We start from the raw sequence: 14,999 nt of genomic DNA on the forward strand, positions 1-14,999 counted from the left end.
CAAAGGTTGCCAAAGTAAGACTATAGTTCATGGACAAAAAATATTAACCAGAACTGTACGTCTTGTTTTGCTCAAAAACCACAAAGGAGCTGATCAGCAGACAAATGTGGCTTGCCTCTCTTAAATTTCCTTGTGTTTTATTAGAACTAAGAGAGAGATTAGCACCAAAACGTGTCTCACTCTAAATATGTATTTGCTTATATTTCAGGCTGGATAGAGTATTATCTTTTCCATTCAATTTGTTTTATTCAGCCATTAACAAAATTATTTTTCAAACAAAATAAACAAGAGAAAGCTATTGCCATTTTCATAAAGTATATCAAGGCAGAAACAGTAATTTTTCAGGAAAAATAGTTATTAGAGACACATTAATCTAAGAATTTTCATATACAGAATAAAATAAGGCCCCCGGGTAGGAGGCAACAACAATCCACACAATTGCATATTTTCTATCATAAACTACAAACCAAACATGCCATAGGATAAACTAAGTCACAAACTTTCTGAGAACATTGCTATTTCACTTCTGCTGAAAGGATTATATATTTATTCTTGCAGGATATGCCAATATAGATCAGTGCTTGGTTTTTGGCTTCTTCACAATCATCACAGTGCAATGAGCATGATGAGCACAGTAGTCACTCACACTACCTAAAACCGCCCTGCAAATTAAAAGTGTCGAGTATAGTGAGTGAATTAGGAAATTATGAAATGAAGTGTTTGCTTCAAGCAACAATGTATATACATGTTCTCCCCCAGTATAAATAAAATGAAAAGTCAAATAAACTTAGAAAGGAGAAACCACATTGTATTGAACACATTTTGAGTAATGAAATGCAATAAGTTTATTCCTCTCAAAAAATATAAACTTAGAAAGCAAAAGGAAGGTTTGATTGTTGATTAAAATAGAAAAGATCATAGAGACTTTATAATCGGTAAGTTGTAGAAAACTATGTGAATCATACAAAAAACCACTGCTGCCTATCTTCTACAGGTTAAAAAGATTTTAGTGGATGGCAAATTACATTTTATTCTTGTTTTTGGCCATTTAATTGTGTTTGTGATCGTGGTGGCATTCACTTAAGTTAAAATGTTAGAACTAAATGCAGCATATTCATGGTATATCCCAATCACAATTACCTATCACTCCAAACCAAGGATGATAATCGTAACAACAATGAAATCATACCTTTTTATAGCCCCATAACCGTGACTACCCACAACCAAGATTGAAGCACGGTACTTTTCCACTGTATCACAGAGAACATTTCTAGCATCACCTTCCACCACCTCTACTATTACATCATTTACCTGAAGAAAATTCAGTTATCAGATAGTTTTTCCACATATGACATAAGTACTTAAACATCATAATGTATACGTTTTTCCTTAGGCTCGAAAGTAGAAAAATAAATTCACGATGATATTAATACACACGAGTTTTGTTGGCCCTAACTAATAGGGATATGGATATGGAAACTCAATAATTTCACTCGAAAAGCATAACAATTAACAGACATACAAAGATGATGGTAAGTTTGTTTAAACCAGTTGAAGCAATTTAAGTGAAATACAACACGAAATTGAAACATGATAAATCTTAACATCACGAAGAAACAATGATAAATTAAGGGTTTTTTCTAGATTACCTATGAAGAATGGTGGGTAATTTACCCACCAATAAAAATGAGCAATTTGTTGGTGGGGTCAAGATAGTTCAATGGATACCAACATACAAGTGTGGGAGATGGCCGCACGAGGCACCGACACACCCCCAAAACCAAACTGCTAGCTGACAAAAAACCACCAACATACAAACAGCAACAACAGCATTGCTGTTCCTGTCACCAAACAGCAGCTAAAAGTACCGCGCAGAGACCCCAACAGCACCAAAATACATATTTTCTCTTTCAACTTTTTTCCATTTTTGTAAGAGTGTCCAAATTTTATGTCTAAAGTCTCGTGATCACACAAAAAGTTCTCCAGATCTAGACACTAAAGATGGGAATTTTTTTTTTTCTGCCCTTATTTAATTCCAAAAATACAAAAATGCCCCACTTTTGAAAAAAATTGCATAAATGCCCTACTTTTCAGAATTTTCGGGTACCTTGCAACCCCCACTTGCGGGGTACCTTAAAAAAAATTTAAAAATTAAGTACATTGCTACCCCCACTTGCGGGGTATGAATTTTTTTTTTTATTTTTTATTTTTTTAAATAAATAGATTGCTACCCCCACTTGCGGGGTATGCTTAATTTTTTAAAATGTTTTTAATACACCCCGCAAGCCCCACTTGCGGGTTAGTTTATGTGATTTTTTTTTTAATTTTTTCTCGTAATTATTAATAATAATAATAATAATAATAATATTAATAATAATAATAATATTAATCACTAGACATCCTATAAACAAAATAAAGACTAAATTTCTACTGATGTCTAATATTAATGCAATCTTTGCGGGAATGACCAGGCATCCTACAAACACCGCATCTTCTCTCAGTTTCCACATCGTCCATCTCGGTCCTAATGCGAGTAATTGGTGGACGACCTTTCTTTGCCCTACGCATTGACTTGTTGGGAACCACCTTCGGTCCTTCATAATTAGGCCAATATGTCTGGTGGTGAACCACGTCGAAGTGGATGTTGTATACGGCGTATACACACTCATTTGTGAATTTGTTATCGACAAAAGTCTTGTAGTCGTGACAAAAGCTAGAACATGCGGCAATGACATGTGAGCATGGTAGGTGTAACGCTCTAAACCGTCCACAGTCACACCATTTATTTTGCAGGTCCACTTTGTATTCTCCCTTTGGCAATCCTTCTTTATGATCGATGGTTTCACGGACGGAAAAGGTATATCGATCCCGGTCAAACTGAGTGACATGATGACTGTTGGATTTAATCACCTCATTCCTGGCGCATCCAACAACAACTACTTCTCCTATAATGACCCAAACCAAGCTGGACCGTCCAACACCAATTACCCCCCCTACAGCAACCCACAATACCCAATGTACACCAACCAAAACTACAACCACCCACCAACACCAACAAACCTATTATCTCACTTTTCTCCGGCTTCGTTGAACTCTAGTGATCAATTTCTGGATATGGGATGGCCAACAAGGGAACACGATGTGTCATTGTCATTGGGTTATGGTAGTCAAATACAATCAGCTGCAGATAACAACGACGAAGACCAACATGACCCTCAAGTAAATCGCGGAAGAAATCGTCGAAGACGAGGGTGTGGGACAGCCGGGCATTTATAATAATTGTAGATATCATGATATTTAATATGTTTATTATTTTTTTTCCTTCTTTTTTTTATTATTTTTTTTATTTTAAAAATAAAAAAAAAAAAAACAAAAAACAAACCCGCAAGTGGGGCTTGCGGGGTATTAAAAAAATTTAAAAAAAAATTAAATACCCCGCAAGTTGGGGTAGCAAGTTATTTAATTTAAAAAAAAAAAAAAATATAGGCCGCAAGTGGTAGTTATTTAATTTTAAAAAAATAAAAAATAAAAATGTAGGCCGCAAGTCCCACTTGCGGGGTAGTTAATTTTTTAAATTTTTTTAAGGTACCCCGCAAGTGGGGGTTGCAAGGTACCAGAATTTCTGAAAAGTAGGGCATTTATGCAATTTTTTTCAAAACTAGGGCATTTTTGTATTTTTGGAATTAAATAAGGGCAAAAAAAAAAAAAAATTCCTAAAGATGGATTTACATTAATCACAAATTTTTTGTTTGTTGAGAAATTACATCAATCACAATGAATATGGCAAAACCATAATACACAAATATCGGATTTTGTGAAAAAAAATTCAATAAACATATTAACGCGTTGTGATTTTGTCACATTCATTGTGGAGCGATTTGTGGAAACTTTAAAAAAAATGAAAGTGGGTCAATTATGTCATTAACTCTCATAGGGGTCAGAAGTGAAATTATTTTGGGAAACCGGGTCAAAAAAAAATTCGATAATAGAATATGCTTATTACTTATTACTCCCTCCTTAAGTCTATTTGGAAAAGAAAATTGTCCTAAATTATACGTCGCTTAACAATACCAATGAAATATTAATGTTATTTTTTCTATTATATCCTTAATTATTAATTACTATCTCTTCTTTCAATTATTTCATTTATCTTTTCCATACCATTTATTAGGGATAATTTTGTAAAATTTTAATACGTGTGAAATGGCCAAAACGTCGTGCAATTTGGGACGGAGGAAATAGTATCTTTATCAGAGCAAGATTAGAAAATGAGTCAGAATCACCAATTCGGTGTTGTCTTTTACTCACACACACTTCTAAAAAATGGAACACGGAAATGTTTGAGGAATATAGAGAAAGAAAAAAAAAACATAAAACATAGAAGATGGAAGCAAATACATGTTTGACTCTTGTTTTCTTTTTGCTTCTAAACTTGGCTCTTGGGGTGTTGAGTACTGATAATTATGGCAGACATGATTTCCCTGTTGACTTTGTTTTTGGGTCAGGTACCTCTGCATATCAGGTTCTCTTTTACTTTACCTCAAAAAGAAGTAACCATGCAATTTCATTATTGTAGAATAATTAAATTATGATTATATTTTATTGTTGTACTTGTGATTATGATGAATAGGTGGAAGGAGCTGCTAATGAAGATGGAAGAACTCCTAGCATTTGGGATACCTTTGCACATGCTGGTTAGTCAATTCATTCTATCATCCATCTTATCATTTTTGAGTCATAGTTCAAATCAATTTTTTTTAGAGACTATGGTAACTGTAATAATCATTTTTAAATATTTTTACTTTAGAAAACGTGTTCAATAAAAAAGTCATGCTTTGATGAGCCTTCACTCACTTTAATCAAGTTATTTGATAATTGGATCACAACAAAATTATCATTTTAATTCCAACATATAATCTAAAATAAATTTCTTGTAATTGGAGCAAAGCCAAGCCCAAAAGTTTGTTATCAATTATTTGCACTATAAACCAACCTTTTTCTGAAGCGAAAATCAATGAGAAACTGGGAATATGTTAAGTATTTACAATTTAACTTTTCAGTTTTTACTTCTTCATTTGCTTTGAGCATTATAAACCAATTCTAACGACTAGCATTTTTATACAAAAAGGGTTTGCGCGTGGAGGAAATGGAGATGTAGCCTGCGACACGTACCACAAATACAAGGTAAACAAGACACAAGGCTTCTATCTTTCTAATTTTGTCTAGTAATGCATTCTTTATGATTCATCTTTTAATGCAGGAAGATGTGCAGCTCATGGTTGAAACAGGTCTTGAAGCCTATAGATTTTCCATTTCTTGGTCAAGATTGATACCAAGTATTCCACTGAACTTAAACTTTAATACAGATCGATGAATGGTGAAATTTGACGTTCTTTAATTATTTTTTCAGTGAAGACTAACTCCCTTCGAAAATGTTTGTATTTCTTCCCAGATGGTAAAGGACCCGTCAACCCGAAGGGATTGCAGTACTACAACAATCTCATCAATGAACTCATTAGAAATGGTTAGATACGAGCTTCTTCATTTGCTGCAAGATAAGACATGCCTTAATCAAGATTTCAAAAACAGTAAGTGAAATCAATTCTGTTTCTTCAAGTGATATAATACAAGTCTTTTCCATTTGTAGGAATCCAACCACATGTCACACTACACAACTATGATCTCCCACAGGCACTTGAGGATGAATATGAAGGATGGCTTAGTCGTGAGGTCATGTATGTTCATATCTCCTATAGCTGCACCAGTTTGCTGTCACAATTAGTTCTTACAATTCTTAGTGCATGAAATAAGGCACAATACACCATAAATCTAGAGAGAATAGAAAGGTCCATATACACCAAGTACTTGATGCGTGAAATAAGACTCTTTTAGCTTTTATTGTTCTTGCCTCACTTGCTCATATGATCAAGGCTTAATAGCAGTTTTCGCCCCCTAACTTTCACGAAGTTGCGATTTTGGCCCTCTAAATAAAAAAACTACAAAACCGCCCCCTAAGTTCTGCAATTGTAGCAGTTTTGGCCCCCCAAGGCCAATTTTTGGTAAAAAAAATAAAAATAAAACACGTGGCACTTCACTTAGGGTGCCGCGTCAGCATAGACCGAGTCAAAATTGGCTTTGGGGGCCAAAACTGCCACAAATGCAAAACTTAGGGGGCGGTTTTGTAGTTTTTTTCTTAGGGGGCTAAAACTGCTATTAAGCCTGTGATCAATGGTCAAACGCATTTTAATGATGTGAAGATTTCGTATTCTAAAAAAAGCACTTATTGTGCTTAGGGAGAAATGTCCTTATACTGCATTTTTTGACAGAATTGAGAATTATGACTTGAATTTTGATGCAGAAAAGACTTCACAAACTATGCAGATGTGTGTTTTAGAGAGTTCGGGGATAGAGTCAAGTATTGGACTACTGTGAACGAGCCCAATATCTTCGCTGTAGGTAGTTATGATCAAGGAATCACCCCACCTCAGCGATGTTCTCCTCCATTTTGCCTTATAGAGAGCACCAAGGGTAACTCAACATTTGAACCGTACTTGGTAGTTCATCATATTTTGCTAGCGCATTCTTCAGCTGTGAGATTGTATAGAAGAAAGTACAGGGTATATCGCCTAATTTTTTTCATATTGTGTACTTCTCTTTGTGTTTTTTTGTTTGTTATTGTTACTCTACTCTCTAGAGACTTGTTACATTGCAGGAGGAACAAAATGGATTTGTTGGTATCTCACTCTATACATTTGGGTCAGTTCCTCAAACAAATACAGAGAAAGACAGGGCAGCATGTCAACGAATTAACGATTTTTATTTGGGATGGTGAGTTACCGACTCTAAAATTGGTTATAATATTTTATCTTCTTCTTCTTACTGCCTATTTTATTGCAGGATTATGGAACCCTTGTTGCATGGAGACTATCCCGATTCCATGAAGGCTAATGCGGGAGCAAGAATTCCTGTCTTCACAAATCGTGAATCCGAACAAGTTAAGGGTTCCTACGACTTTATTGGAATAATTCACTACAGCAAATTTAATGTCACAGACAATTCGGGTGCGCTGAAGACAGAACTGAGAAATTTCTTTGCAGACTCAGCTGCAAAGCTACTTGGTATGTGTGTGCTTTGTTTAACCTTAGTGGATTTTAAAGCTTAGAGCCATATAAGCTTGCTGTACTAACTGCATTTTTTTTCATATGATTCTGTTGTTTTCAACTGGTTGAACTCTTTACATCATTTAGTATCTGATTCCCCTTTTCATCAGTGTAAACAACCATGTGCATCACTTGTTGAATAATTTAATTGTTTTCTGTGGTTTTGCAGGTTTAGAGGAAATACTTGGAGAGAATGAGGTAATGGTTGAGAAACTAATTAAAATTATCATCTTAATTGATTTGTTCAATCACTAGATTACTTCACAATAAAACTATCTGGTTTGACTTGGCTCAGTACCCATTCACACCATGGGCTTTAGGACAAGTGCTGGACACATTCAAGACCCTTTATGGCAATCCACCTATATTCATTCATGAAAATGGTATGCTTACCTCTCGTTCAAGATTACATTGATGGCAATGAATCTCTTATAGGAAATCGTCATTGGATGCTGATTGAGGTTGAATAATAAGTTATGGCGCAAAGGTTTTCTGTCATAGACAACCAAGTAACATTTTGACTAGGTTATTGCATATTACAGTTTTCATGTATTTTCCACTCTCAATTGTATGGAATTGTAAACTTAAGCATCAAGGGATTTGATAATGATTTGGTGGACCTTTCATAACACTTGTAATTATCATTTTTAAACAAATGTTGCATAAGTTGAGTTCCAATTGTTTGAATTGTTAGGCCAACGGACACCAAGCAACGCATCACTCCATGATGAATCAAGGGTGAAATACTTGCATGCATACATTGGTACCGTGCTTGATTCCTTAAGGTATGTGATTGCTACACCATTTTATTATCTTTTGAAAGAAGTTACTTATCCGGTAACTGAAATAAACACCTATGCTTTGATATGGTATGTGATCTTCCTTCTCATGTTTTTTTATCCTTCAGAAATGGATCAAATATGAAGGGATATTTCATGTGGTCTTTCATTGATGCATTTGAGTTGTTGGATGGATATAAATCGATCTATGGGCTGTACTATGTCGATAGGAATGATCCAGAGTTGAGAAGATACCCAAAGCTATCCGCAAAATGGTACAGCCAATTTTTGAAGGGTACAAGATCCTCTCTAGTTGGTGCAATTGAACTCAATAACGATTCATCACTTGTTTCGGTTGGACATTTACTTCAGTAGTGGGTTCTATAATTTGTATGCATTAAAGTGTTGTTACATTTGGTGTTTCTGTTGAGAGTGTTTCAGTTTTGTCGGTTAGTTGGTTAGTGGTTTAGATGTTTAACAAATCTGTTTGCATGATCATTATTTAGTTGATCTATCTAAAACCACTATTCCATCTGTGTATGCAATCATCATAAAGTGAGTGATCTCACATTAACAATGGTATCTAGTTCTTTGATTTGGGACACGTGCATACGAGAATGTGAGGTTGTTTGCGAAATCTGAGGTAGTCATGACTAACTCTAATGGTTCTTCGTTGGCCAACCTGTCTTTTCTTTATGGCAAAAACTTATAATAGAGAAGTGGTTCCAGATGCAAGTCATCTTTGGTTTCTGGGATGTGTTTGAAATTTTGCAAGGCTCTCTTATTGATTCATCTATGTGTGAACTATACGAATTTTAGAAGATAGCTGCAAAGGATGCCTGAGACATCTTAAAAAATTCTTATGTTGTTGCAAAGGTTGCCAAAGGGAGACTATAGTTCATGGACAATAAATATTAACCAGAACTGTACGTCTTGTTTTGCTCAAAAACCACAAAGGAGCTGATCAGCAGACAAATGTGGCTTACCTCTCTCTTAAATTTCCTTGTGTTTTACAAAAAACATTTCAGCACTAAATTTCTTCAATTAGAACTAAGAGAGAAAGATTAATCTAGATAGTTATTAGAGACACATTAATCTAAGAAATTTTCATATACAGAATAAAATAAGGCCCCCGGGTAGGAGGCAACAACAATCCACACAATTGCATATTTTCTATCATAAACTACAAACCAAACATGCCATAGGATAAACTAAGTCACAAACTTTCTGAGAACATTGCTATTTCACTTCTGCTGAAAGGATTATTTATTTATTCTTGCAGGATATGCCAATATAGATCAGTGCTTGGTTTTTGGCTTCTTCACAATCATCACAGTGCAATGAGCATGATGAGCACAGTAGTCACTCACACTACCTAAAACCGCCCTGCAAATTAAAAGTGTCGAGTATAGTGAGTGAATTAGGAAATTATGAAATGAAGTGTTTGCTTCAAGCAACAATGTATATACATGTTCTCCCCCAGTATAAATAAAATGAAAAGTCAAATAAACTTAGAAAGGAGAAACCACATTGTATTGAACACATTTTGAGTAATGAAATGCAATAAGTTTATTCCTCTCAAAAAATATAAACTTAGAAAGCAAAAGGAAGGTTTGATTGTTGATTAAAATAGAAAAGATCATAGAGACTTTATAATCGGTAAGTTGTAGAAAACTATGTGAATCATACAAAAAACCACTGCTGCCTATCTTCTACAGGTTAAAAAGATTTTAGTGGATGGCAAATTACATTTTATTCTTGTTTTTGGCCATTTAATTGTGTTTGTGATCGTGGTGGCATTCACTTAAGTTAAAATGTTAGAACTAAATGCAGCATATTCATGGTATATCCCAATCACAATTACCTATCACTCCAAACCAAGGATGATAATCGTAACAACAATGAAATCATACCTTTTTATAGCCCCATAACCGTGACTACCCACAACCAAGATTGAAGCACGGTACTTTTCCACTGTATCACAGAGAACATTTCTAGCATCACCTTCCACCACCTCTACTATTACATCATTTACCTGAAGAAAATTCAGTTATCAGATAGTTTTTCCACATATGACATAAGTACTTAAACATCATAATGTATACGTTTTTCCTTAGGCTCGAAAGTAGAAAAATAAATTCACGATGATATTAATACACACGAGTTTTGTTGGCCCTAACTAATAGGGATATGGATATGGAAACTCAATAATTTCACTCGAAAAGCATAACAATTAACAGACATACAAAGATGATGGTAAGTTTGTTTAAACCAGTTGAAGCAATTTAAGTGAAATACAACACGAAATTGAAACATGATAAATCTTAACATCACGAAGAAACAATGATAAATTAAGGGTTTTTTCTAGATTGCCTTTGAAGAATGGTGGGTAATTTACCCACCAACCAATGAAAATGAGCAATTTGTTGGTGGGGTCAAGATAGGTCATGGATACCACTTAAAAATGTGCTTATGTAACTAATGTGTATTGGTTGGGGTAAATTATCCACCATTCTTCCATGGGTACCCTAGTTGTCACCTAAATTAAGTTATCATAGATTTCTGCAATGTCACTGACAACCAGAATCGCGCACCTCTGGACGGTTAATTGAAATTATTGAAGCTAGAATGAAAAACAAAAATAGAAATAGAAATACATACGGATTTCTTAATGCAAAGTTGTTTAGCATTCTCAGCAACTCTAGCAGCAATCTTCCTCAAATCAGAGTCCACAATTGGCAAAACCTCAGCAGCTCCTGCGTACACTAATTAGGAAAAATGGTTGATCCAATTACGAAAACATCAACTAAAAAAAGAGAGGTGCTAATAAAAATGAAATTGAGAATTATACCAGGACCAGCAAGACCAACAGAAGAAGTAGCGGCAGGTCTAGCATGAACAAGAACAAGTTTGAAAACGGAATTGTTGGTGCTGAAGAAATGATCGAGAGTCCATTTCAGAGCGTATGCACTGTGATCGCTCTCGTCGATTGCTACCAACATTACTGGTTTTGATTTCTGTTCTGAACTCGCACTCGCCATTCTAAAAATCACTAACGGGAATTTCTCTCTCTCTTTAGTTCACTTGCGAGAGACGCAACAGAACGTGGCCATATATATACGTGTATGTTTTATTTATTAGTAATATTATTGTGGGAAATGAAAACAAGGTGCGCTGGGCCTGGTTATGCTGCTGAATTGAAAACGAGGACATGATAAAATAAAAGTAATGAGTAATTCCTATCCGATCCTTGAAAGGGACGTTGCGAGTTTCTCGACTTCTATGGAAAGATAAAGATGCAAACTACACGCTTATAAATCCATCAAATCATCTTTGTTTTTTGCTTGATGGTTCATGACTCCTCAATGAATACGAAACCTTTTTTTGTTTTTTATTTTATTTTTATAAATACGGTAGCTGTCTATTCATTTATTATGCCAAGGGAGTTACTTGATGTTTTCTATATGTTATTCATTGCCGATTGAAGAAAAATATATGTAATAAATAGGAGTATGTATGTAAAGAAATGGTTAATGTAGTTGGAAATAGTAAATGGATCTTATAAAAAGAGACAATTTTTTTTCTCCAAAATAATCTTATAATTCGGGATGGAGGTAGTAATATGATAATTAAAGTGGTTGGAATACCAATGTCTTTGGATCTGTAGCGTTTATGTCCAAATTTTGTCATTGCATTGATGTTAAGTAGGGGAAAACTAAATTTCAATTTGTTTATAGTTTGCGTTGATGTTGCATTGTCTTGCTTGAAGGACTAGCTTGACCAAATTAATGATTGTTCCAAGCACGAAGATACAAGGGTGAATAGTGTAAGTATCGTCGTTCGTCGATCAACTCAGATGGACACGTTAAACTCACCCAGGATGTGAGAACCATTTCTCTATATTGGATCAATATAGTTCCATGTAATACCTTAGTGAGATCTATTAATGTTATTCAGGAAAGTTTGGTTCGGCCAAGACATATGAAAAGAATCAAAATATGCATCAATGGACCCGACGTAAAATTTAGTTTGGCTTATTCAAAGTCTTGTTTATGTTTGTTTAATTATCATGTTGCAATTATTATTATTATTATTTTAGGGAATAAATTCATTACCTTTCATTATCAATCAAAGTTCGGATACATGACGGGACATTGGACATGGAAGCTAGCATGAGATGGGGCTACCTGAGCTAATTCATGAGCGACCTAATTAGCTTGACTTCTATTAAACTCGACACGAGAGTTCTGAAGACTATCGATAAACAATTGTCTACAAGTAGATATAATACATCCAAATTTACTATGATCAACTATATCTAACTTAAAATGATCTACGACTATTTTAGAATTAAGAGCAAAATCCACATTAACAAAACGAAGCGCAACCATCCATTGCAACGATGTGTGAAGGCTAACAGCCTCTCCCACATCAACATCACAAAGGGGAGAAAAATAGTTCGTCTTTGCGAGCACAAACACACCTGAATCGTTTCGAAGACATATTCCAATACCTACCATATTTGAAGAAGATGAGAATGAGGCATCAATGTTATATTTGTACCTATCTCGTGCCGGTTTTGTGCACTCAACCACTTCTCTGTTGTTGGTGCCACCTATTGGGAAAATCCCAAGTCCCACATCGGATAGATAAGACTCTTGAGAAGATTATCTAATCCTCACCTTACAAGCCGGTTTTGTAAGGTGAGGATTGCCTCCTCTTTATAAACTCTTCTCAAGAGTCTTATCTATCGATGTGGGACTTGGGTTTTTCCCAATACACCCCCCTCACGCCCATCACTCTTTGGGCTTGGTGCGTGAATAGGTTTAGGCGGCCCTTGAATTTGACAAGCTCTGATATTATGTTGAAATTTGGGGCATAACTCATCCTTACAAAACCGGCTTGTAAGGTGAGGATTGCCTCCTCTTTATAAACTCTTCTCAAGAGTCTTATCTATCCGATGTGGGACTTGGGTTTTTCCCAATACCACCTTGTGACATAGAGATACATGTTGTTCTTTGAGACCGAATATGTTGTGCAGCTCGCCAATCCTCAAGGAGATGGGTTGGACGCTCAACAGCCTGCCTACTCGACTCATTTTGTATTTGCCACAATTTTAAATTTCTGCGCTTCCATAAACTCCACGTAATTGTAACAAACAATTCACTTTGGGACGATGATAACTATTGGAGAAGAGAAAAAACCAGAGCATCCATATTATAATTTTGGCGGAGAGTTCTATCAATTGTATCTCATAAGTGTACATCAAGCCAAGCTTGAATAGCCGGAACATTCCAACAACACATTAATACTATCTTCATAATTACTACCACAAAGAACACAATCAATCGGATAATGAACTCCTCGAATACTAAGACGTGCACATGTGGAAAAACAACCCCGACACACGCGCCACACAAAATGCTTTATCATGTTGCAGTTATTATTATTATTTTTAGAGAAATAAACTCATGCATTTAATTAGAAATCAAAGTTTCAACGCAACGTGGTACATCAATAAAAATATGCAGACTGGTCAAGAATGAGGTCTCTCGTGCAAGTGTGAATTACCTCATTTGCTTGTGTTCAACTAAACTCAATGTTCGAGTTTTCAAGATAAACATGACAACACCGTTTGTATTCATCCATAATGGTTCCAAATTTTGTGACATGTCTTTACCTTTATCGTAATAGTCTACAACTTTCTTAACATCGAGTTACAAATCAAATATTTGAGAGTTGAAGAACATGCACCCAATGGATGACATGTAAAAGCCCCCGATGCCTCACCAACTTTTTTAGTACAAGTCGGTTTAGACCACAATAACCGAGCTAAGACAAAATGCCCTTCGTCGCCTTGGATGCATGCACATGCCAAATCCAACAAAGATGATGGATGTGAAAAAGTATACGTCTACTCGTAGCTGGTTTCCTCCACACACACATGTGGGCAACACATTCGAATTTTGTCTTATTTATTACCTTGAATTCTGCTCATTACCTAAATGGTTTCGCTCATTCCTAAAGTAAATGTCCAAAATGCCCCTACGCATGTTAACATGCGCTAGTGTATTTTCTACCTATGTTAAGTCACGCTACGTGACTTAACATGCGCTAGTGTATTTTTTTTTACCTAAGTTAAGTCACGTAGCGTGACTTAACTTGCTCTAGTGTATTCTGAGCGTGAGTTAACTCATGCTAGTTGGCCGGTGCAGAACTGAAGAACAAACGTTTTTTGGTCTGTGGTCAGTTTTTCAACATTCAATCCACACATTTTTAACACTATTTTACACGTTTTTTACCATATTAATGGTGTTTACAACATATACTATCATTCCCACCTATAAATACCCCTTCATACTTCCCTAATTCCTCACACCATATCATTTTCTCCCCCTCTATTTCTCATCTTTCTTTGTTTTTTTTCAATATTCTCTTTGGGGGCAAAAGTGACCATTCTTCTTAGGGGTAAAATAGTGAGTGGCCGACTTGGGGAGTGATCGACCATTGGGATAAGTTTAAATCTGCTTTTTTAAACCCTAGAAACTTTTTACTGTGGGTAAAAAGAATATTCTTCGGGTAAAAAAAAATTAGATTTAAATTTAGCCCAAGGGTTGATGATGTATTTTCCAAAAGAAGACTGCTCACTATTTTACCCCAAGATGATTGATCACTCTTTACCCGAAAGAGGGAGAAAATAAGTAGTGAATTTGAATAAATTATTGTAAGAATTATTGTATTGTATGAATTATTAATAAAATGAGATATTGTTATATGCCTCAATTTAGTTCATTCCTTTTTATTTTATATTCCAATTTTGTATTTAATGAATAAATATTAATTTAGTTCATTTACTTTTATTTATATTTGTATTTATTTAATGAATAATATCGATTCAATATTTATTTTGGTGTAAAATTGATTGATTTTAACACAACTATATAATTAAAGTAAAAAGCTTTGTCAAAAAAAAAAAAATAAATTAAAGTAAAAAGTTAAATATTGACTTTTTCGTGGCGTGAGTAATGGTACAATAGTATCCTTAATTCACACGTCAAGC

General features: G+C 35.0%; 2 protein-coding genes and 1 long non-coding RNA gene across 6 annotated transcripts; 1 reads left to right on the plus strand and 2 right to left on the minus strand.

Annotated features, from left to right (window-relative positions):
• Positions 1–378: 378 nt before the first annotated feature.
• Positions 379–1,445, minus strand: LOC11417094 (uncharacterized). The gene is made up of 2 exons (XR_003012188.2): positions 1,190–1,445; positions 379–662 (listed from the first exon to the last, which is right to left on the minus strand). It is a non-coding gene; the product is annotated as an uncharacterized lncRNA (long non-coding RNA).
• Positions 1,446–4,286: 2,841 nt separating this feature from the next.
• LOC11415969 (hydroxyisourate hydrolase) lies at positions 4,287–8,678 on the plus strand. 3 transcript variants are annotated; one of them, XM_039829827.1, is made up of 13 exons: positions 4,288–4,522; positions 4,631–4,694; positions 5,129–5,184; positions 5,261–5,336; positions 5,453–5,524; positions 5,648–5,735; positions 6,359–6,617; positions 6,713–6,828; positions 6,898–7,118; positions 7,330–7,358; positions 7,456–7,543; positions 7,855–7,945; positions 8,068–8,678. In XM_039829827.1, exons 1-13 carry the CDS (start codon positions 4,385–4,387, stop codon positions 8,312–8,314), a joined length of 1,545 nt encoding a protein of 514 aa, XP_039685761.1. In that variant the 5' UTR covers positions 4,288–4,384; the 3' UTR covers positions 8,315–8,678. The 3 variants fall into 3 exon arrangements, 2 of the variants coding, with proteins under 2 accessions (XP_039685761.1, XP_039685762.1); XM_039829828.1 differs by having other exon boundaries at positions 4,301–4,505; XR_005643842.1 differs by lacking the exon at positions 8,068–8,678 and having other exon boundaries at positions 4,287–4,522; positions 7,456–7,685.
• Positions 8,679–8,961: 283 nt separating this feature from the next.
• On the minus strand, positions 8,962–11,089 carry LOC11413895 (universal stress protein PHOS34). Of its 2 annotated transcripts, none has more exons than XM_003591494.4 (4): positions 10,791–11,089; positions 10,601–10,695; positions 9,853–9,974; positions 8,962–9,325 (listed from the first exon to the last, which is right to left on the minus strand). In XM_003591494.4, exons 1-4 carry the CDS (start codon positions 10,978–10,980, stop codon positions 9,238–9,240), a joined length of 495 nt encoding a protein of 164 aa, XP_003591542.1. In that variant the 5' UTR covers positions 10,981–11,089; the 3' UTR covers positions 8,962–9,237. The 2 variants fall into 2 exon arrangements, with proteins under 2 accessions (XP_003591542.1, XP_003591541.1); XM_003591493.4 differs by having other exon boundaries at positions 10,601–10,704; positions 10,791–11,080.
• Positions 11,090–14,999: the final 3,910 nt, after the last annotated feature.

The sequence above is a fragment of the Medicago truncatula genome, chromosome 1 (assembly GCF_003473485.1).
Source record: "Medicago truncatula cultivar Jemalong A17 chromosome 1, MtrunA17r5.0-ANR, whole genome shotgun sequence".
NCBI lineage: Eukaryota > Viridiplantae > Streptophyta > Magnoliopsida > Fabales > Fabaceae > Medicago > Medicago truncatula.

Coding starts and splice junctions, on each gene's coding strand:
- LOC11413895 (XM_003591493.4), bottom strand. CDS start 10,980: ATGGCGAGTGCGAGTTCAGAACAGAAATCAAAACCAGTAATGTTGGTA. Junction 10,705..10,790: donor TGTTGGTCTTGCTGGTCCTG/GTATAATTCTCA, acceptor TTTCCTAATTAG/TGTACGCAGGAGCTGCTGAG. Junction 9,975..10,600: donor AACTTTGCATTAAGAAATCC/GTATGTATTTCT, acceptor AATTTTCTTCAG/GTAAATGATGTAATAGTAGA.
- LOC11415969 (XM_039829827.1), top strand. CDS start 4,385: ATGGAAGCAAATACATGTTTGACTCTTGTTTTCTTTTTGCTTCTAAAC. Junction 4,523..4,630: donor CAGGTACCTCTGCATATCAG/GTTCTCTTTTAC, acceptor TATGATGAATAG/GTGGAAGGAGCTGCTAATGA. Junction 5,736..6,358: donor TGGCTTAGTCGTGAGGTCAT/GTATGTTCATAT, acceptor ATTTTGATGCAG/AAAAGACTTCACAAACTATG.